Raw genomic sequence first — 23,773 nt, 5'->3', positions numbered from 1 at the left:
TCTGTTTACTGCAAGTTCTTATCTGGTCAAAGTCATGCTAGCTGAGCTGTTGTTACACAATCCAAAGCTTATACCTTATACTTCCTCAGTGGACCATTGATTAAGATATAATTCTACTGTTGTAGTTAAACTGCAGAAGGAGCTTTACCGTTTCATGATACCTGAGCATACTTCATAAGGAGAGAAATGAGCTTTATCCTGCAATTTAAAAAGTGATATTGGTGATTTAAAGAGATTTTTATGTCGTACAGTTGATCTGATTTGTCACCTAATGTTGAGATAGGATGAAAATTGATGGAATATTTGTGCTGGAACTGAGTCTAATTCCTGTAATATCACATATAATATCACCCCATCCCGTATGACATAGAAGCAGTGTTCCTGGTCTTGCTGCTGTCCCAGTATTTTTACAATATTACTGAAGGGAGAGATATGTTGCTGAAGCTTTTTGTCTTGAACTTGTCAGGACAATTGCAAAATATCAAATTTCAAACTATCACAACAATTTATATCACAGGAGGACAGGGTACTGATTGGCTTTTATTTTGGCTTAAACAGAACAGGCTTCTTACCTTGAAGAATGCCATGGGCAACTATAGCTCCCTAGAATACCTGAATTTCAAATCTGTGTAAGACATTTGAGAAAAAATTCCTTTTATTTGCAGAGAATGAGTGTATGGATTTGATTATATGTTGCTCTCAATAAGCGTAAATGAAACGTGACTTCCAGTGATTATGTTGGTTATTAATGTAGCTGTTACAGAACTCAGTTCTTCAATGAATGTTGCTCAAATGTAGAATTACATTTTAAGTGTAGAGATTTTCTTCTGAATTTTATATGCATAGCTGTCTGCTTATAGTCTGATATCTGCCTTTTACAAACTACTGAGGGAACATACTGTTTGATTCGACCAGCCAATCACTGGGCCGTACAGTGTAAGTACGCCCTTTGTACTGGCACTAAAATTTGTAAACTATATTACTCAATGAAGTGATATGCAGAATGGCTTTTTGGATTAACAGCGGCATCCTGTTGGAGGGAATTACCACTTAGACAGCAGTGGCTATATTTTGCTTAATAATAATCTGGTTAATAAAGATGTCCAAGGGGAGCATTCAGTCAAAAACTAGGACATAAAGTGGTGAAATATAGCAGGCCAGAAGATTGGGGATTCTTTGGGAACCAGCAGCATATGATTAAAAAGGTAATAAAGAGGGACAGAAATCGATTATGAAAGTAAATTGGCAGGAAATAATGAAAACAAATAGCAAGAGCTTCTGCAGGTGTACAAAAACAATCTAAAGCCTATTTAACCTACACTATTCCATTATCATCCATATGCCTATCCAATGACTATTTAAATGCCCTTAAAGTTGTTGAATTTACTACTGTTGCAGGCAGGGCGTTCCATGCCCCTACTACGCTCTGAGGAAAGAAACTAACTCTGACATCTGTACTATATCTATTACCCTGCAATTTAAAGTCATGTCCCCTCGTGTTAGCCATCACCATCCGAGGAAAAAGGCTCTCCCTGACCACCCTATCTAACCCTCTGATCATATGTCTCAATTAAGTCACCTGTCAACCTTCTCTCTAATGAAAACAGCGTCAAGTCCCCAGCCTTTCCTCATAAGACCATCCCTCCATAACAGGCAACATCTGAGTAAATCTCCTCTGAACCCCTTCCAAAGCTTCCACATATTTCCTATAATGTGGTGACCAGAATTGTATGCGATACTCCAAGTGTGGCCACACCAGAGTTTTGTACAGCTGCAACATAATCTCATGGCTCTGAAACTCAGTCCCTCTACCAATAAAAGCTAACACCCCGTATACCTTAGTAACCCTATCAACCTGGGTGGCAACTTTCAGGGATCTATGTACATTGACACAGAGATCTCTCTGCTCACCTACACTACCAAGAATCTTCCATTAGCCAAGTACTCTTTATTCCTGTTGCTCCTTCCAAAGTGAATGACCTCTCACTTTTCCACATTAAACTTCATTTACCACCTCTCAGCCCAACTCTGCAGCTTATCTGTGTCCCTCTGTAACCAGCAACATCCTTCAGCACTGTTCACAACTCCACTGACTTGAGTGTCATTTGCAAATTTTCTAACCCTTCCTTCTATGTCCTCATCCAGTTCATTTATAAAAATGACAAACAGCAATGGACCCAAAACCGATCCTTGTGGTACACCACTAGTAACTGAAGTCCAGGATGAACATTTCCCATCATCCACCACCCTGTCTTCTTTCAGCGAGCAAATTTCTGATCCAAACCGTTAAATCACCCTCCATCCAATGCAATGTATTTTGTGCAATAGCCTACTGTGGCAACCTTATCAAATGTCATACAAAAATCCATATACACCACATCAACCACTTTACCCTCATCCACCTGTTTGGGGAGGTGACCAAAGAACTCTAAGATTTGTGAGGCACGACCTACCCTTCACGAAATCGTGTTGACTATCCCTAATCAACTTAATCCTTTCTAGATGATTACAAATCCTATCTCTGATAACCTTTTACCCACAACTGAAATAAAGCTCAATGGCCTATAATTACCATGTTTGTCTCTACTCCCCTTCTTGAACAAAGGGACAACATTTGCTATTCTCCAATTTTCTGTCACTGTGCAGCTTTTTACAATATATATTAATGATATAGAAGATGGTATTAGCAATAACATTAGCAAATTTGCTGATGATAATAAGCTGGGTGGCAGGGTGAAATGTGAGGAGGATGTTAGGAGATTACAGGGTGACCTGGACAAGTTAGGCGAGTGGTCAGATGCATGGCAGATGCAGTTTAATGTGGATAAATGTATGGTTATCCACTTTGGTGGCAAGAACAGGAAGGCAGATTACTACCTAAATGGAATCAATTTAGGTAAAGGGGCTGTACAGAGAGATCTGGGAGTTCTTGTACACCAGTCAATGAAGGTAAGCATGCAATTTGAGGAAAGACATTCTGGCTATTGAGGGAGTGCAGCATAGGTTCATGAGGTCAATTCCTGGAATGGTGGGATTACCTTACACTGAAAGACTGGAGTGTCTGGGCTTGTATACCCTTGAGTTTAGAAGACTGAGAGGGGATCTGATTGAGACATACAAGATTATGAAAGGATTGGACACTCTGGAGGCAGGAAACATGTTTCCGCTGATGGGCGAGTGCTGAATCAGAGGACACAGCTTAAAAATATGGGGTAGACCATTTAGGACAGAGATGAGGAGAAACTTCTTCACCCAGAGAGTGGTGGCTGTGTGGAATGCTCTGCCCTAAAGGGCAGTGGAGGCCCAGTCTCTGGATTCATTTAAGAAAGAGTTGGATAGAGCTCTCAAGGATTGTGGAATCAAGGGTTATGGAGATAAGGCAGGAACAGGATACTGATTAAGGATGATCAGCCATGATCATATTGAATGGTGGTGCAGGCTCGAAGGGCAGAATGGACTACTCCTGCACCTATTGTCTATTCGTGTAGATAATGATGATGGAAAGATCAAAGCCAAAGGCTGTGTAATCTCCTCCCTGGCTTCCCAGAACATCCTAGGATAAATCCCATCTGGCCAATTTATTTTCATACTTTTTAGAATTGCTAACCCCACTTCCTTGTAAACCTCAACCCCATCTAGTCTAGTAGCCTATATCTCAGTATTCTCCTCTTCAACATTGTCTTTTTCCAGTGTGAATACTGATGAAAAATATTCATCTAGCGCTTACCCTATCTCCTCTAACTCCATGCACCACTTCCCACTACTGTCCTTGATTGGCCCTAATCTTTCTCTAGTCATTTTTTATTCCTGATATACCTATGGAAAGCTTTAGGACTTTCCTTGATTCTATCTGCCAATGACTTCTCATGTCCCCTGGCGCTTCTTAGCTCTCTCATTAAGTCTTTCCCAGCTAACTTGTAACTCTCAAGCATCCTAACTGAACCTTCACGTCTCATACTATCGTAAGCCTCCTCCTTCCTCTTGGTAAGAGATTCAACTTCTTTAGTAAACCATGGCTCCCTTGCTCGACCACTTCCTCCCTGCCTGAGAGGTACATACTTATCAAGGACATGCAGCAACTGTTCCTTGAATAAGCTCCACATTTCAATTGTGTCCATCCCCTGCAGTTTCTATCCCCATCCTATGCATCGTAAATCTTGCCTAATCGTATCATCATTGCCTTTCGCCCAACTATAACGCTTTTCCAGCAGTGTATACCTATCCCTTTCCATCGCGAAAGTAAACATAACCGGAATTGTGGTCACGATTGCCAAAGTGCTCGCCTACCTCCAAACCTGGCTGGGTTCATTACCCAGTACCAAATCCAATGTGGCCTCACGCCTTGTTGGTCTGTCCTGCACACATTGGACAAAACCTGACCCATCTAAAGTACTCGAACAGTAGTGTTTCTGGTCAATATTTGGAAAGTTATAGTCCCCCCCATAACAATTACCCTGTCACTCTCGCTCCTATCCAGAATGGTCTTTGCTATCCTTTCCTCTACATCTCTGGAACTATTTGGAGGCCTATAGAAAATTCCCAACAGGGTGACATCTCCTTACCTGTTTCTAACCTTATCCCATACTATCTCAGTAGACAAGACCTCGAATGTCCTTTCTGACACCGTAATACTGTCCTTGACTAATAATGTCACACCACTCCCTCTTTTATCATCTTCTCTGTTCATATTGAAACATCTAAATCCTGGAACCTGCAATAACCATTCCTGTCCCTGCTCCACAGCATCAAAATCCCAGGTAACAACCCATGCTGCAAGTTCACCCACCTTATTCCGGATGCTCCTGGCATTAAAGTAGACACACTTGAAACCACCTTCATGCTTGCCGGTGCACTCTTGTGACTTTGAAACCTTATTTCTGACCTTGCTACTTTCAACCTCCTGGACACTGAAACAACAATTTAGGTTCTCATCCCCTGCTCAATTAGTTTAAACTTGCCTGAAGAGCATTAGCAAATTTCTCCCCCGCAAGATATTAGTACCTCTCTGGTTCAGGTATAGACCATCCTATTTGTAGAGGTCCCATCTACATCAGAATGAGCCTGAAACCATCCCTGTAGCCATGTGTTCAACTGCACTCTCCCTAATCCTCTCCTCGCTAGCACATGGCACAGGTAACAAACCAGAGATGATAACTGTTTGTTCTAGCTCTAAGCTTCCACTCCCAGCTCCCTGAATTTCTGCCTTAAATCCCCATCCCTTTTCCTACCTATGTCATTGGTGCCTATGTGGACCACGACTTGGGGCTGCTTCCCCTCCCCCTCACGGATCCTGAAAGCATAATCCGAGACATTACGAACCCTGGGCAGCCACGCACCAACCATGGGTGTCTCTCTCTCTCTTGTTCCCACAGAACTGTTAATCTGTTCCCCCTAACTATGGAGTCTCCAATGGCTAATGCTCTTCTCTTCTCCCCCCCCCCCCCCCCTTTTCCCTTTTGGGCAACAAGGACAAACTCTGTGCCAGAGACCTGTATACCCCATCGCTTTCCCTTGGGAAGTCTTCACCCCTCCACCCCCCTCCCCCCCAGTATCCAAAGATATGCTTGTGATTGAGGGGAACAGCCACAGGGGATTGCTGCACTGTCTGCTAGTTCCCTTTCCGTCCTCTGACTATAGCCCATCTACCTTTTTCCTGTACCTGAAGTGTGACTTCCTGTAACTCCTCTCAATAACCCCCTCCACTTTCCAAATGATCCGAAGTTCATCCAGCTCCAGCTCCCTAACATAGTTTTTGAGAAGCTTGAGTTGGATGCATTGCCTGCAGATGAAGTCAGCAGGGACATTCTTGGTGACCCTTACATCCCACATTCTGCAGAAGGTACATTCAACTGCCCTAACTTCCATCCCCACTATTTTAAATTCCCAAAGAGACTATTGAAAAATAAAGAATAAAAAAAAACTAGTTACCTTACCAATCTGACGGACAGAACTCTTTTCTTTGGTTAGAGGAGGAGGATGGGTGGGAAACACTATCTAGGTAGTGTTTCAGGTAATGCGAACACCCAGACGTATTACTTCACTTATTCAGCAGTCCCATGTCTGCTCCTGCTCAGCATGTGCTCCACCTTTCATGAGGTAAGCTTTTAAAGCAGTCATTTACCTTTCCAGCAGCCCTCTGGTCGTTGCTCCCAGGGGTAAATGATACTGCTTCATTAATTCCCTAGTCCCACCTTCCAACGATCCTATAGTGAATTTCCATATATTTGAAATACTTAGTTTGTATTGGTTTTCATTGTAGAGGGCACTATAAACAAAACAGATAATCAGGAAGCTATTAGGAGAAAAGATTTTGTAATAGTCTTTATCATGAGCATCAAGTTATTTGGCAAACTAATGGGACTAAAGGTGGACAAGGCTCTAGGACCTGATGACCTGCATTTAAGGCTTTTAACAGAAGTGGCTGCAGAGATAGAGGAGATATTGATCAAAATACTGCAGACCTTCCAGTAATCCAAGAGGGTTCCAGCAGATTTGAAAACTGCTACTGTGAACCTCTGTTCCAGAAGGCTGGAGGAATAAACAGGAAACTATAGGCCAGTTAGTCTCTTATCTGTCATTAGGAAATAGCTAAGGTCAATTATTAAGGAAGAAATTGATCCTTAAGAAAGCTTAACACAATCAAAGTTGAAAAGTGTGGCACTGGAAAAGCACAACGAGTCAGGCAGCATCTGAGGAGCAGGAGAGTTGATCTTTCTGTCATAAGCTTTTCATCAGGATTCCTGTTACGGAGGTTAGATCACTGAAAATATTTAAAGATGAGATTTTTGTGGTAATGGGAGCTGGGGGATATGAGGAGTTGAAGCCTAGAGCAGATCCGCCATTATCTTTTTGAATAATGTAGCAGAATTGTGGGGTTGAATGGCCTTCTCCTGCTCCTATTTCTGATGTTATTATGTGATGCTAATTACAGTAAAGGCTGCACTTGCAACTGTTTCTTTATCAATGGCAACACCTTGGCCAATTGGAATCTAAATGCCAACCAATCACTCAATCATCCTTGCCTTCTGTAAGATAAATTGTTGTGATGTTTTGTCCTGATGAGTCCAAGATGAAAAGCTTTGGCAACATGTTTCTCTTGATTATTCAAGTTCTGTAGTATTAAATGACCATTTTTCAAAACAGCAATGTTGTTTTGTTTTCTTTCCAGACCATTACTGAATCCTGTCCACACTTAATATCGTTGCGGCTGACCAACTGCACTGGTGTCACATCTGATGTCTTTGAGGCATTGGCCACCCATTGCCAGAAGCTGGAAAATTTAAACCTGCAGCATTCAGTGGTAAGTGAGCTACTTGTGAATTGTGGGCTTACACTCCAGTTAATGTGCACAATTGCACCAGTTTAACTAAGAGTTTAGTCAGCCTATCTCGTGTAGGCTAATAATAATTCATTATAACTTTCATTTTTTTTAAACAAAACTTGATCTAAAAAAAATCCCTTTTCACTATGGTCAACCTTATTTCAATGACTATTTCCTGGTTTTTCACATTGGGGAAAAACTTTGTTTTTTTAAAAAATCCTGAGTTTATGTCTATTGCTACTGATTCACTAACCCCTGCAGTCTTATCCCTTAATATAATTTCTAGGAGTTTTGCACTAGTGTGAATCTAATCAGTCTGTAGTTAACCTTTGTAATTTTAGGATTATAGGTATCAATGTTTGAAATAGATGCAATAGCTCATTTAGCCCCTTAAGACCATTCAATAAATGGCTAATCTAATTGAGATTCTGGCCTTCAAATTTGTACTTCCCTCTCCATTAACCCTTGAGCTCCTGTAGATGTGAATTCTGTGTAACTTGTGCTGACCTGGAGTTTATTGAATGGTTGGAGATTTTAATTGGATAGAAGGCAAATGTTCAATTTCTAGATAGTGGATTAAGTTCTATTAAGAACTATTAAGTTCTCGGAACCTTTTCTGGTCGGTTGGGTTAGCAATACTTATTAACACTCAGCCATTGCAATAATAATCATGGGCACAATCTTATTGGCTAAGAGTGTGGAAACCGCTGAGTTCGCAAACTGACATATAGCTGAGGGTGGCTTACTGCTTCCTGCTAACGTCAGTGAGTAGAAATTTCACTAACTTGGCTCCTTAATAAACAGGCTGTTACTTTATGAAAGCATTTCCAGTGTTAGGAGTGAAATCATTCTATTTTGATCAGCCCATGAGAAATCTCAATCATATGGCGGCACAGTGGTTAGCACTGCTGCCTCACAGCACCAGAGTCCCGGGTTCAATTCCCGCCTCAGGCAACTGACTGTGTGGAGTTTGCACATTCTCCCCGTGTCTGCGTGGGTTTCCTCCCACACTCCAAAAATGTGCAGGTTAGGTGAATTGGCCATGCTGAATTGCCCGTAGTGTTAGGTGAAGGGGTAAATGTAGGGGAATGGGTCTGGGTGGGTTGCATTTCGGCGAGTCGGTGTGGACTTGTTGGGCCGAAGGGCCTGTTTCCTCACTGTAAGTAATCTAAAAAAAAGATGCAATTTAACTTGTTAAATGCTTGCATGATTAGGGCTGCCAATAAGCTGGCCCGAATGAGACAGCCAGATTGGTTAATGCTAATAAATCTGACTGGAGCAGGCAAATGTTGCTCAACCGAAAAAGGGGTTCTAGTCAAAAGTTTGTGGTTGTGTCCATGACACACACAACACTTCAGTGATAACTAGGAGACCATGCACATTTTGATTCGCTACAGTGTGGAAACAAGCCCTTCAGCCCAACGAGTCCACACCGTCCCTCCGAAGAGTACCTCCGAAGAGTAACCCACCCAAACCCATTCCCCTACACTATATTTACCCCTGACTAACGCACCTAACACCGTGGACAATTTAGCACGACCAATTCACCTGACCTGCACATCTTTGGCTTGTGGGAGGAAACCAGAGCACCCGGAGGAAACCCACGTAGTCACGGGGAGAATGTGCAAACTCCACACAGGCAGGCGGGAATCGAACCCACATCCCTGGTGCTGTGAGGCAGCAGTGCTAACCACTGAGCCACCGTGCCGCCCACATCTGCTAGCTTAGACCACAAGCCTTCCAGAACAAGAGGTCGTAGTTTTAGGAGAAGGGGTAGCAGATTTAAAACTGAAATGAAGGAAATTACATCTCTCAAATAGTCATGAATCTGTGGAGTTCACCACCTGAGAGTAGATTGGATGCTGGGACATTCAGTAAATTTGAGGAGATAGTCAGGTTTTTGACAGTAATGTGTTGAATGTTATGGACAACGAGTAAGAAAGCAGAGTTGAGGCCAAGATGAGATCAGACATTATTGTATTAAATGGTGGACGAGGCTTGAGAGGCTGAATTGCCCACTCCTGGTCCTTATAAGTAGGCTGTTTGACCCTTCAAACCTCCTTTCCTTTTCTATGGGATCATGGCTGATGCAACATACCTCTCATTCACACTCCTATGTTTTTCCCATAACCCTTGATTCTCTGATCAAGAATCTATCAATATCAGTCTTAACTATACATAAGGACACTACTGTCACGGTAAGGAGTTCCAAAGACATTGAACCCTCAGAGAAGAAATGCCTCCTTAACTCATTTTTAAATAGACACCCCTTTATCTGAGGCTCATCCTGCATGATTTGTCACCAAAATCAACTTGTGGAAAGGACATTGGTACACTTTCCATTGACTGAGAACCAGATAAATATCAGCTATTGTAACAATGTGTGGATTTTATCAATGTAAAGACATGCTGTCTGGAATCTTATTGCTGCATTTTCATTTTAACATATTACCAATAAAGTCTTTGAGGGACCATGTTACTACATAGTTTACATCAACTTGTATTTTACCAAACCTGGATTCAGGCAGAATTTTTATGCAAGCTGTTAAACCCTTGCTAAATGCTTTGTCAAACGGTATTGGAAATGATAGCTGGGATTTCCCCATTTACTTATGTGAATGATAGGTCTGGCAGAATTTGAGCACATTTTTATGGAATCCTCACCAATAGAAATGATTTGAGAGCCTTTGTTTTTCCGCATGCCGAAAGTGACCATTGTAACTTTGTGTATCACTCATAACATTTAGAGAGTCATAGAGGTGTACAGCAAAAAAGCGGACCTTTCGGTCCAACCCGTCCATGCCGACCAGATATCCCAACCCAATCTAGTCCCACCTGCCAGCACCCGGCCCATATCCCTCCAAACTCTTCCTATTCATATACCCATCCAGGTGCCTTTTAAATGTTGCAATTGTACCAGCCTTCACCACTTCCTCTGGCAGCACATTCCATATACGTACCACCCTCTGCATGTGAAAACGTTGCCCCTTAGGTCTCTCTCATATCTTTCTGATGGGATTAGTTTAGAGTGTTGTCACAGTTGGCATAGACATGGTGGGCTGTAGGACCTGCTCCTGTACTGCATTGATCTATGTAATAGGATTTTGGTGTTCCAGTAGTCTGATTGTCTTTATGAATAATTGGAGACAAATTTTCTTACCTGTCCCCTTATTACATTTTAAGGAAATGTTCTCTTTGTGCTCCTGCTTCAGTTTAATACTAATTTCCTTGCTTGATTTCCCCTTCTTGTGAGGATTCTTTAGACACTCATACTGTAGTTGGTCTTCCATTTAATATTCAATTTATAGGGGCTGGCACGATTCCTCAGTGGTTAGCACTGCTGCCTCACAGTGCCAGGGACCTGGGTTCGATTCCAGCCTTGGGTGACTAACTGTGTGGAGTTCACACATTCTCCCCATGTCTGTGTGTGTTTCGTCCAGGAGGACCACCTAAATATAGAATGATAGGGTAGGGGAATGGGTCTGGTTGGGATATTGTTTGGAGAGTCAGTGTGGACCTGTTGGGCCACTTTGATACATTCAGTCTTATTGCAGTGAAAACATTATTTTCTTTATTTTTAGACTTTTCTTGAGATTTTTTGGGTCGAGCCTTTCCCTTTTTACTACACTGTCATCTTTTGTTTGTTCTCTATATCTAATACCTTTTCCATTCACTTATTTTCTGGTCCACACTTCCCTTGGGGATTTCTGTCTGACTAGCTCCCCATCTATAGCTGTTTGTAACAGACATCATAGTTACCTGCCAGAATTTGGTGCTTCTCTGAACTTTGGCACTTGATGGTCATCTACATCATTTTAGGCTTACAAGAATGCTATTTCTGAATTCTTCAGTGATCATAATTTTTTTTGTTTTCTCAATTTTTTTTCTGTAATTTCAGTGATCGAAACCACTGATTCGGTTACCTTTAGAAACCTATAAAATTTTAGGACCAGACAGGGTTAATGCAGGAAGGATTTTTCCAGTGACCAGGGGTCCAAGCTAGAGGTCGCAGTTTAAGAATACAGGGTAGGCCATTTAGGATTGAGATGAGGAGTCGTGAGACTGTGGAATTCTCCGTTATAGAAAGCAGTTAAGACAACACACTGAACACTTTCTACCTGGAAATATCTCTCAACCAGTCCTGTCCTTCCATGAGATAAATCTTTGTTTTAGCCATAATGTTATATTTTCACTTTGTAATCTGTGCCTGTAACTCTTAAATCTTATTTACTACATTCCATGCATTCACACTAGCCTTGTTTTAAACTTTATTACTTTCTCTTGTAATGACTGCATGTATTAGCTGACCAATCTATTTTCCCACAGTTTTACATCTTGGTCTTCCTAAAAGACATTACCTGCTGGTTCCCACATTCTGCCTTGTTAGTTTAAACCTTTCTCAATAGCATTAGCAAAATACCCTGTGAGGATCTTAGTTTACACTTGAACAGAACTAGGACTATATCACCTGAAGAGATCTCAAGTTGCCCAGTAGTGCTGGAAACTGGGACTAGTGCAGATAAGTTGACACAACATGATGGACTTAAAGGTAGCTCTAGTGCTGTGTAACTGATCCCAAGTATCTAAAACACTCTCCTGCACCAAATCTCCACCCATGCATTTATCTGCCTTTTCCTCTTATTTCTATACTCACTCATACATGACAGTGGAAATAACCTGGACTACTTCTGTCCTTTTTTTTTTACTTAACTACCTAAATTCTGAATGAAGGATCCCATCCATTTTTCTACACACGCTTTTGAATCCAGTGTGGACCAGAGCTGCTGGTTGTTTTACTCTCCCTTTTTAGAGTTGCTTAATGACATCATTCACCCCAGTACCATGGAGGCAACATGCCATTATGGATTCATGAGGAAAACTGCAGACATGTTGAATCTGTATCTGCTGATGTTTAGACGATTGGAAGGTGGTCTTATTTAAAGCACAGATCATGAGAGGGCTTGACTGAGGGATTGCTGATGGCGTATCTCCTTTTGCGGTTGATACCAGACCTACGGAATAGAGTTTTAAAAAGAAAAGATGTCTCCTATTAAGGATGGAGAGGAGGGAAGCATTTTTTCTCTCAACAAAAATTGAGAGTCTGGAATTAATTTCCCTAGAGAGAAGTGAGTAGGTTAATTGAATGTTATTAAGATAATGAGAGAGATTTTTTTGATTGACAAGGCAATCAGAGGGTATGGGGGTAGACAGAAAAGTAGAGTTGAGACCATCAGTTGGATCAGCCATAATCTTATCTTATGCAGAGCGGGCTTGAGGGGCCAAATGACTTCTACTACTTAGAACATAGAACAATACAGCGCAGAACAGGCCCCTCGGCCCTCGATGTTGCGCCGACCTGTGAACTATTCTCAGCTCGTCCCCCTACACTATCCCAAAATCATCCATGTGCTTATCTAAGGATTGTTTAAATCTCCCTAATTTGGCTGAGTTGACTACATTAGCAGGTAGGGCATTCCTGTGTAAAGTAATTAATGTTGCTATAAATGCACCTTGTCTATTGCATTGCTCCCTTGGTTTCTTACCTGTTCAGCTTCTGGCCATCAGCCATTGTGTTGATTGTTCTTTTTGTATCATGACAGCAAATTCATAATTCTCACTATCCTCAAAAAAACCATTGTTATTCTTTCCAGCCATGTTGCTATAACTTCCTTGATCCGCATGTTGAGACCGTCACTTTTTCGACTATTATTCTCATTTTTCTTTTTGTTTGGAACTAAGAATTGAAGTAAAGAATTGAACTTTGAACAGCAGCTTGGTTTCGAAGAGGTCAAAGATAGATATTTACTGTGGCAAACTTGCCTGGGAAGAAATGCAACTTAATTACTGCTCTAAGGACACTGTAGGTAACTTGACAACGAGTGGTTACAATGCTCAAGGCTGGCACCTGGTTTGGATGTTGAATTGTTCAATCAAAGGAGGACAAGTGCTAACCAACCAATGTAGTTTGAAAAGAAAAAACAAAAAGAAAGAGTTCTGACTTGGTTTGGTAGGAGACAGTATGATGTTGGAAGTTTCTAGAGACTGTCTTTCTTTTATTTTGTTCTCTCTCTAGTTTCTCTTCTGTTATTGAATTGTTGATTATTCTGAGAAAAGAATCCAAGTCTGTAAGAAATAAATAAATAATTCTGGAAGTCTACTGAAACTGGCTGCATTAACCGGTGACTTCGGAATTGAAGCAAGATATACAGTTCTACTTGGCTATGAACAACCCATTACCCAAGGATTTCAGGAAGGCCTGGTATCCATTGTTTGAAACAGTTTATTGAACTGGCAAATTAAAATTCTTTTATTTTCTTTCGAATTTATCTCAACTCTGTGTCTGTCCGATTGAGAGTGAGGGTTATGATCAAAGAGAATTAGGCTTTAGATTGTAGATCTTAATAAGATTGTCTTGTTTATCTGTGTTTAGCTAAAGTTACATTATGAATAATTTTCTTATTTTTATTTATGAACTTGCTGTGACAAGATCTTTATTCGTAAGGTTTGGTTTGGATCAATTTAGAAATTTTAAGGGTCACTGACTATTTTAATTTCACTGGGTTGAGAATCCAGTGATAATGAGGCTGATTTTGTTTAGCATGATATCCTTGCCTCTGAGCACTCTCAGAACCCTTCAAAAAGCTGCTGAGACTTCGTCAGGGAGACCTTTCAGAACTATGGATTCTGAAAAGCGGGAAGCTGTTTCCTTTAGTTTTGACTCCCATGTTGTTTGCTTTTTGCAGGTTGACACTGCCGCTGTTGTTAATTTTCTTGAAGCAGCAGGTTCAAATCTCAGACAGCTTTGTGTGACATACAACAGTCGCCTGCACAACATCTTCAATGCCATTGTGGTAAGGCATGCTATAGCATCAAGCCAGAATCATGGAATGGTTAACAGCAGGAAGCCATTTAGCCTATTGTGTCTGTGCCTGCTCTTTGCAAGACAAACTCATTTAATCACGCTGTCCCATCTTTACCATGCATCCCTGAACATTTTTTCCCCTCAGGAGCCTATTATGTTTGAATGGGAGAGAAAACCTTTTGTTGAATGTAAAGTACGTTCTACATATTGTCCTTGTATTCCACCACCAGAGTATAAGAAAAGATGCAATAATATTTAGGAGGCTGTATAGACTGACAGGCTGGCCAAGGCTTGTCTGATGCACATGGTCTTCATTTGTTTAATATGTTATTGTAATAAATTAATATTTTAAGTTAAAGCTTACTGGATATTACTTTGTTATTTTGATCGTTTTCATTATTTTCCTTTTGTTTTATTGCTCTCAGGTTGCCATTCACTTTTCCTGTGATTTAGTGAGGCAGTCTCTGGATCAGAAGGATATGGGTTCAGTATTGAGTGTGTGTTGTACAGGGGAAGTGTTGTCTTTTGGAGAAGTTAAACCGAAGCCTCACCTTTTCTTTCAAGTGAACATAGAAAAAGTTTCCTTGAAGAGTAATGGAATTTTTATTGGTGCCCTGGTCAATATTTATCCATCAAACAACTTCACTTAGAAAACGGACCACATTTCTGTTTGTGAGAACTTGCAATATGCAAATTGTCTGCTGAGTTTAAATATTCCAGTGATGATTACTTTTTCAAAGTAATCTTAATTACCTGTAAAGGTCTTTGGAGTTGTGATGTTTTGTAAAATGTTAAATAAATGCACATTATTTCTGAATGTTCCCATTCCCAGCATGGCCCTCCATTTACATATCTCTACAGAATGTGGGGCTCACAGATGGATTGACCTCTTGAGTCTAGTTCTCTCTGGCTGTGACCTGAACCAGTCCTCATCTGTTAGCTTGTTTGAGATTCTAAACTGTCTGTCAGAACAGCAGCAGGACAGAAAATGAGGGAGATCAGGAATTACTAGATATCCCTAAACGTCTGGACTTTAATAGATTTTAAACATTTGACAGCTATTATAATTATAAATGTAATTATAAATTTAGCCACTGCTATAATGTAGTAAATGTGGCAACCAATTTGTGATCTGTAGCCTCCTGCAAAAACGCAATCTGCTAATGATCTGATCAGTATTAGTAATTAGTTGATTGATGGATATTTATTGGGTGGGACACATTAATTTCCCCCATTGAAATAATACTGTGGGATCTTTCCACTTTGAAAGAGCAGTGAAGCTTTTGATTTATATTCTCATATGAAAAGAGCACCTCTAACCGTGCAGCATTCCCTCAGTACAGCACTGGGATGCTACTTTTAGTTTTTATTGTGAATTCCTGGAGTGGGATTTGTTCATGGTACCAACAGACACAGCCAATGACCAGTTAATCTTATTTCGTTAAAGCAACAGGTAGTGACCAGGGAGAATTCTGCCAAGCATTTAGAATGTTGTGAGCAGTTTTGTGCCTGATATCTAAAGTGGACTTGGAGAGGGTCCACAGGAGGGTTATGAAAATGATAGCAGGGACGAAGGGCTTATCATACGAAGAGCAGTTTAGGACTCTGGGTCTATACTTGATGGAGTTTAGAAGGATGAGGGGGAATCTGATTGAAACTTGCAGAATACTGAGGCCTGGATAGAGTGGACATGGAGAAGATCTTTTCAGAAGTAAGCGAGACTAGGATCTGAGGGCAGAGCCTCCGAGCGAAGGGGCTACTCTTCAGAACTGAGACAAGGAGGAGTTTCTTCAGCAAGGGGGTGGTGAATCTTTGGGACTCATTACTGCAGAAAGCTGTGGAAGCATTGAGTGTGTTTAACATAGAGATAGGTTCATAATTAGGAAAGAGATCAAAGGTGTCGGGGAGAAGACAGGAGAATGGAGTCAAGAAACATATTCATGATCAAATGGCTGAGCAGACTTGATGGGCCAAATGGCCTAATTCAGTTCCTTTATCCGATGGTCTTATGTTAGTGTGGGACTTTGAAAAGGCTTGGCGAGGTTGTAGGGTAATAGGCAGAGACTGGCAAATGATGTTGAATGCAGCAAACCATGAAGAGATTTGTTCTGCTGGAGAAAGTGCAGAGATAAAATATAATAGGATTGCAGGGACAGAGAAACTTAGGTGTATATTTGCATAAATCATGGAAGGTAGAAGGAGAAGCGAATATACTGGCTTTGGATGTATCAATAAAGACATAGAGCACAAAAGCCAAGGAAGTTATGTTCAACCTATATAAACACCAGTTCAGTGTATTGTATCCTCTTCTAGACACAACATTTTGAGAAAGATACACAGACGTTACAGATAAAGTGGAGAAAAGATTCATGAGAATGAAGTTCCTTTTGTCCTTAGAACCAGTAGCATAGATTGGAGAAGTTGGGACTGTTCTCCTTGGAGAAGGCTGAGAGGAGATTTCATGGAGGTGTTCAAAATCATGAGGGTGCTGGGGGGTAGAGATAGGGAGAAACTGTTCCCTTTATTAGAAGGATTGAGAACTGAAGACCACAGTTTGAAGATAATTGTCAAAAGAAGCAATGATGGCATGAAGAGAAAAATGTTTAGGTGGCAGGAGGTTAAGATCTGGAATGCACTGCCTGAGACTGTGGTGAGGTAAGCTACATTTGAGCCTTTCGGAAGGGAATTGGATCACTATCTGGAAAGGAAACATTTCAACACAGTGAGGTAAAAGTTTGAGAGTGGCACTTCGTGAAGTGCTCCATCATATGTCTTGCATAGACTAGACTGGTTGAAAGGACTCTTGTGCTGTTACCATTCTGTGTGAAAGTGATATTCTGTTCCAGTTTGTTCAGAGGAACAAGCTAACAGAGCAGCATCAGTTACAATGAAACATTTTTCAATTGGCTGCCTGCTTTATTCACTCATTTTCTCTTATGATTCTGCCCTGTAGGCAGGCTGCTGTACTGAACTTCGACTGCTGGAGGTGAACACTGAAATCAAGCAGACCAACCCCTACTTCCAGTTCTGCATTGAAATGTTGCAGGCAGGCTGTCCCAAGCTGCAGGTATTTCAGGAGAAATTGTTTCCTGTCTTGTCTTTTAGATAGGAAGTCCATCACCCTTTCAGTGCCCTTACTTAGAAATACAGCATCCATTTTTGCAAACTAATGGCCTGTCTCCAACTTGCCTTCATCTTCAAATCCCTCCAGGATGTTTGTATGTTGATTCCTCTCAACTGTCAGTTTCAATCCCTCCTATCAGGCTATTGCTATGATCCCGAAATCAATTTGAAGAGTAGAATTAAAGCTAATCTTTACACAGTTCTATTTAAGGAGTTGCACATTACTGCATACCCCAGCTAATCCACCAACCACAACTTTAGTCTATCTACTGAAATTGATTTGATTTATTATTGTCAAGTACTAAGGTACAGTGAAAAATTTTGTTTTGCATGCAGTACAGGCAGATCAAACCATACAAAGTGTATAGGGTGATAGAACAAAGCGAGGAATACAATGTTACGGCTGCAAAGAAATCGCGCAAAGAGTGAGGTCAGCATTAAATTTGAAATTTGAGAGGTACATTCACAGTCTAATAACAGCGGGGAAGAAGCTGTTCTTGACTCTGTTAGTCCATGTGTTTAAGCTTTTGTATCTTCTGCCTAATGGAAAAGGTTTGAAGAGATTATGACCAGTGGGAGGGGTCTTTGGTTATGTTGGCTGCCTTTCCGAGGGAATGAGAAGTGTAGATGGAGTTAGTGAATGGAAGGTTGGCTTGGGTGATGAATTGCGCTGCATTCACAACTCTCTATAGTTACCTATGGTCCTGAGCAGAGCAGTTGCCATCCCAAGCTGTGATGCATTCAGATGGAATGCTTTCCATAGTCTATACATAAAAAATAGTAAGAGTCTTTATGGACATGTGAAATTTCCTTAGCTTCCTGAAGAACAGGCATTGTTGTGCTTTCTTGACCATCACATCAACCTGGCTGGACCAGGACAGATTGGTGGTGATCATAACTCCTAGGAATTTGACGCTCTCGACCATCTCCGCCTCACATCATTGATGTAGATAGAGTTGTGCCCTCCATATTGCTTCCTGAAGTCGATGACCAGCTTTTTTGTTTTGCTGATGTTGAGGGAGAGATTGTTCTCTTTATTCCATTCATTAAGCATTCTATCCTGTATTCTGTCTGGTCATTCTTTTGAGATCTGGTCTACAAAGTTAGTGTTGTCAGCGAAATAGTAGATGGCGTTAGCTCAAGATTTGGCCAGACAGTCATGAGTACACAGGGAGTACAGTAAAGGGCTGAGTTTGCAGCCTTGTGGGAATACCATTGTTGAGGATTGTCATTGAGGAGGTGCTGTTGCCTCTTCTCACTGACTGCTGTTTGTGGGTCAGGCAATTAAGGATCCAGTTGCAGAGGGCAGAGCAGAGACCTAGGTCTCGGATTTTGGAGATTAATTTGTTTGGAATTATTTTGTTGGAGTCTGAGCTGTACGCCATGATTAGGAGCCTAAGCAGGTCTCCTTGTTATCTAGATGTTCCAGGGATGAGTGTAGGGCTAGGGAGATGGCTAGGGACCTGTTGCAGTGGTGGGTAAATTGCAAGGGACCAAGACAGGCTGGGAGGCTAGAGCTGATATCAGCCATGATTAACCTTTCAAAGCACTTCATCATTCTGGAGGCCAGACCACCAGGCAGTAGTCATTGAGGCATACTGCATGAGTTTTCTTTTGATACCGAGATGATGGTAGTGGTCTTGAAGCGGGTGAGGACTTCAAATCTGCTTAGAGGGCAAAATTTAAATCCTTAGTTAAATATACAACTCATGTACAATTGAACATAATTAGTATAGAGTTATTAGGAACTGAACCTTACAGCACCAAAATTGTTACATTGGTCCATTTTGTTTTCTTCTTCATCTGGGAAGAAGGTTGCACACCCAAGTGTCACAGAAGGACATGAGTTAGGCCTTTTAAGACTAAGATGAGAATTTATTTTCACCCAGAGAGTGGTGAGCCTGTGGACTTGCCTGCCACAGAAAGCAATTGAGGCCAAATATTAACTGCTTTCAGAAAGGAGTTGGATAGTTATTGGGGCTTATAGGGATCATAATTATGGGAGAAAGTGGGAACAGGATACTGAGTTGGATGATCAGCCATGATATTGAGTGGTGGAGCAGGGCTTGAAGGGTTGAGTGGCCTATTTGTCCTGTTTTCAATGTTGCTATATTTCTACTGTGGCCAGCAAACTTGGGAAGTGATAACAGGACCAGTCTGTTCTGCCATTCAGTGAGATTATGGGTGACCTGTAGCCTTAATTCCATAGAGGAGAAAGTGAGGATTGCAGATGCTGGAGATCAGAGTCGAGAGTGTGGTGCTGGAAAAGCACAGCAGATCAGGCAGCACCTGAGGAGCAGGAGAGTCGACGTTTCAAGCGTAAGTCTTTTATCAGGAAAGCTTAACTCCATATACCTGTCTTTGGCGCATATCCCTTAGCATCGTTACTTGTCAAACATTTATCTATCTCCGATTTAAAATCAACAATTGATTCTGTATCAGCTGCCATTTGTGGAAAAGAGTTCCAAACATTTATTTATTTATTGTCCTGTCTATCGAAGTACAGTGAAAAGCTTAGTTTATGAGCAGTACAGCAGATCACAGTAAGCAAGAATGTACAGATCAGAAAGACTTAGACAGACCCATACAGGTTACGTTGCACAGAGCGTGCACTTAGCAAGGTCAGCATTATTTGAGGCTAGAGTGTCCATTCATCAGTCTTATAATGGCCTGTAAGAAGCTGTTCCTGAAACTGTGTGTGTGTGTGTGTGTTCAAGCTCCTTTTGCTTCTGCCTGATAGAAAAGGTTGTAGGCGATCGTTACTGGGGTGCAGTGGATCTTTGATGATATTGGCAGCCTTTCCATGGCCGCAAGCCATGTAAATGGTGTCCATGGATGGGAGGTTGGCTTCGGTGAGGGTCTGGGCTGTGCAAACCACCTCTGTAGTTTCCCATGGTCCCGGGCGAGCAGTTCCATAATAGGCCGTTATGCACTTTCAGTGGTGCATCTATAAAAGTTGGCAAGGGTCCTAATGGACATGCCAGATTTCCTGAGCTGCCTGAGGAAGAAGTGTTGTGCCTTCTTGCCCATCGCATCTATATGGGAAGTCCAGGACAGATTTTTGGTTATTGTCACTCAGAGGGACTTGACCCTCTCCATCTTCTCAACTTCAGCTCTGTTGATGTAGATGGGGGCATTTTCTCCTCCTTTCTTTCTTTCTGAAGACATTGACCAGTTCTTTAGTTTAGCTGATGTTGCGAGACAGGTTGTTCTCATTGTACCACATCACCAAGTCCTCTATCTCCCTTCTGTATTTTGACTCATTGTTGTTAGATATCCATTCAACTATGGGGATGTCGTTAGTGAACTTGTAGGTGGTGTTTGTTTGAAATTTGGCAGCTCAGTCGTGGGTTTACAGGGACTACAGTAGAGGACCGAGGACGCGTCCTTGGTGGGGGGGCTCCAGTGTTGTGTTATCGTGCTGGAGGTGCAGTTATCTATCTTCACTGATTGCGGTCTATGATTGAGGATCTACCATCCTTTGTAGTAGTGCTTCCTAACATCTCTCCTAAATAGTCTGGCTGTAATTCTGAGACTGGCCATATAGCTCAAGAATCTCCAACCAGTGGAAATAGTTTATCTTTACCTTGTCTTTTCCTGTTAAAATCTTGAAGACTGTGATCAGACCACCCTTAATCTTTGAAATTCTAGAGAAAACAGTCCTACATTGTATAATCTCTTCTCATAATATAACCTCTGAAGTCTAGATATCATTCTTGTTAACCTATGTTGTTCTCCCTCCAAGACCAATTTATCCTTCCTATGTTCTTTCCTTCTGCATCCTTCTACCTCCAGTCCTCTAGAGATAAAGGGCAGCATTCCATTAGTTTTCTTGATTATTTTCAGCACCGGATCATAGCATTTAAAGAACTACGCACCTGAAATTCCAAGTCTGTTAAACATTCACTGTATTTAACTTCATACCATCTGGAAAGTACTCTGATCTATCCCCCCACAGTCCAAAATTGATAACTTCACACTTGCTTTCATTGAACACCATCTGTCACATTTTCACCCATTCAGCTAGTCTATCAGTATTGCTTTTTAATTTTGTGCTGCTATTTGCACTGTCTATAATGCAAGTATAGCAGTTCCACACTGTACAATACTGCCTTACGTTGTATCTTTGGCGAATATATAACTTTCTATGCCGTTATCCAAGTTGCTATTGAATCAAATTTTGTGAATTGCTGCAATCCATCTCTATACTGTCAGTGCTCACAGGGAAGGTTCGAGAGAAGGCAATGAGAGTGCGAGAGTTGGGGGGTGGGAGGTTCAGTGACAGGAAATTAACCAGTCAATAGTAAAGCAAAGCAGCATATAATGGAACAACAGTTTAAAGAACAGCTCCTTCCCCGCTGTTAGCAGACTTTTGAACAGACCTCTCAAACATTAATGTTGATCTTTGCTACACCTTCTCTGCAGCTGTAACACTGTTACCGTAGAATCCCTACAGTGTGGAAGCAGGCCGTTCAGCCCATCAAGTCTACACGGACTCATTCCCCCCCTGCCCCCACCCCCCCCACCATTGCTGTAACCCTGAACTTATTATGGCTAACCCACCAAACCTGCACATTCCTGGACAGTATGGGCAATTTAACACGGCCAACTCACCTGATCTGCACATCTTTGGACTGTGGGAGGAAATCAGAGCACCCGGAGGAAACCCACACAGTCACTGGGAGGATGTGCAAACTCCGCACAGTCACCTGAGACTGGAATCGGACCCAGGTTCCTGGTGCTGTGAGGCAGCAGTGCTAACTACTGAGCTGCTCTGCCACCCAGTGTACAGTGTAACAGTTATTGTGCACTCTATTCTGCTACATGATGCAATTTGTATGGTATGATCTGTCTGTACAGCAAGCAAAATAATGCTTTAACAAATTAACCAAAAGCAACAAATTAACATTCATGACAGATCATCATTGTTAGCAATGGCCTTGCAGTAGCTGGCCTAGTTTTGCACTGTGATTTCTTATTCTTTTCCTGTGCATACAGCAACAGTTTAGACCTCATCCCTTATCATTCTAGGTATTCAGAACCTAATCTAACAAATTCTTGTGCAGGTGCTGAGACTCCTGAACTTAACCTGGTTTCCGAAGGCTTGCACTATGATTGTTTCACCAGAGGTTGGTTTCTCTGAATTGGAGGAATTGTGCTTGGCCACGTCATCATTTTCATTGGTTACTGATGAAGTTCTGGTAAAGCTATTGCACTTGTCATCGAGGCTACGGACATTAGATCTGAGAGGCTGCTATCGGATCACATCAGCGGGGTTACAACTTCTACCCTGCCAAGGTAAGGGCATGTTTCTCTGAAGTCACCCTTTATGACCACTTTACCTTCATTATGAGTAGGGTAATTTGTTTTATGCTTGTTTAACATTTGAGTTGTTTTGCTACAAATAAATCAATTTTCTAGCTCATTGATATCCTCAGGCACTCCCAAGTCCAGTGCAAAATATTTTATATGCAGATAAGTCATTACTATGTCCTAGGAGAAGGTGAGGACTGCAGATGCTGGAGATCAGAGCCGAAGCACAGCCGGTCAGGCAGCATCCGAAGAGCGGGAGAATCAATGTTTCGGGCATAAGCCCTTTATCAGGAATGAGGCTTGTGGGCTAAGGGGGCTGAGAGATAAATGGCTGTGGGAAAGTAGCTGCGGGTGGTGCGATAGGTAGATGAAGTTGGGCGTGAAGCTGCTAGGTTGGAGAGGAGGGTGGAGCAGATAGGTGGGAAGGCAGATTGACAGGTAGGACAGGTCAAGAGGGTGGTGGTGAGTTAGAAGGTTAGACCTGGGTTAAGATAGAGGGAAAGGAAATGAGGAACCTGGTGAAATCCACATTGATCCTGTGTGGTTGGAGGGTCCCAAGGTGGAAAATGAGGCTTTCTTCTTCCACGTGTCGGGTGGTAATGGTTTGGCGGTGGAGGAGACCCAGTACTTGCATGTCCTTGGCGGAGTGGGTGGGGGAGTTACTGTCCCAGAGATGTCCTCTGAAACGTTCCGCAAGTTGGTGTCCTGTCTCCCCAATATAGAGGAGACCACAATGGGAGCAACGGATACAATAGATGATGTGTGGAAGTATAGATAAATCTCTGAAGTATGTGCAAGGATCCTTTGGGGCCTTGGGGAGAGGTGAGGGTGGAGGCATGGGCGCAGGTTTTGGAATTCTTGTGATGGCAGGGGAAGCTGCCGGGAGTGGAGGGTGGGTTGATGGGGGGCATGGACCTAACAAGGGAGTCATGGAGAGAATGGTCTTTACGAAACGCTGATAGGGGTGGGGAGGGTAATATATTCTGGGTGGTGGGATCTTTTTGTAGGTGGTGGAAATGGCGGAGGATAATGCAATGTATCCGGAGGTTGGTGGGGTGGAATGTGAGGACAAGGGAGGGTTCTGACCTTGTTGCGGTTGGAGGGGTACGATTCAAGGGTAGAGATGTGGGAAGCGGCGGAGATATGCTTGAGGG

At 42.0% G+C, this 23,773-nt stretch overlaps 1 protein-coding gene across 2 annotated transcripts in view; it reads left to right on the top strand.

The window, feature by feature from the left end:
* Window positions 1-23,773, top strand: part of fbxl6 (F-box and leucine-rich repeat protein 6) — a 52,901-nt gene that overhangs the window by 14,698 nt on the left and 14,430 nt on the right. For both annotated transcript variants that reach the window (XM_043690916.2, XM_043690918.2), the window contains exons 5-8: window positions 7,169-7,300; window positions 14,065-14,172; window positions 17,137-17,250; window positions 22,373-22,604. In XM_043690916.2, coding sequence (XP_043546851.1) covers window positions 7,169-7,300; window positions 14,065-14,172; window positions 17,137-17,250; window positions 22,373-22,604 — 586 coding nt within the window. The remainder of the gene's footprint in view (window positions 1-7,168; window positions 7,301-14,064; window positions 14,173-17,136; window positions 17,251-22,372; window positions 22,605-23,773) is intronic.

This window comes from Chiloscyllium plagiosum, unplaced genomic scaffold (genome assembly GCF_037043375.1).
Source record: "Chiloscyllium plagiosum isolate Xiang-an unplaced genomic scaffold, Cpla_swu_hap1 HiC_scaffold_5, whole genome shotgun sequence".
In the NCBI taxonomy this organism is placed as follows: domain Eukaryota; kingdom Metazoa; phylum Chordata; class Chondrichthyes; order Orectolobiformes; family Hemiscylliidae; genus Chiloscyllium; species Chiloscyllium plagiosum.
This window is presented reverse-complemented; position numbering and strand designations above follow the sequence as displayed.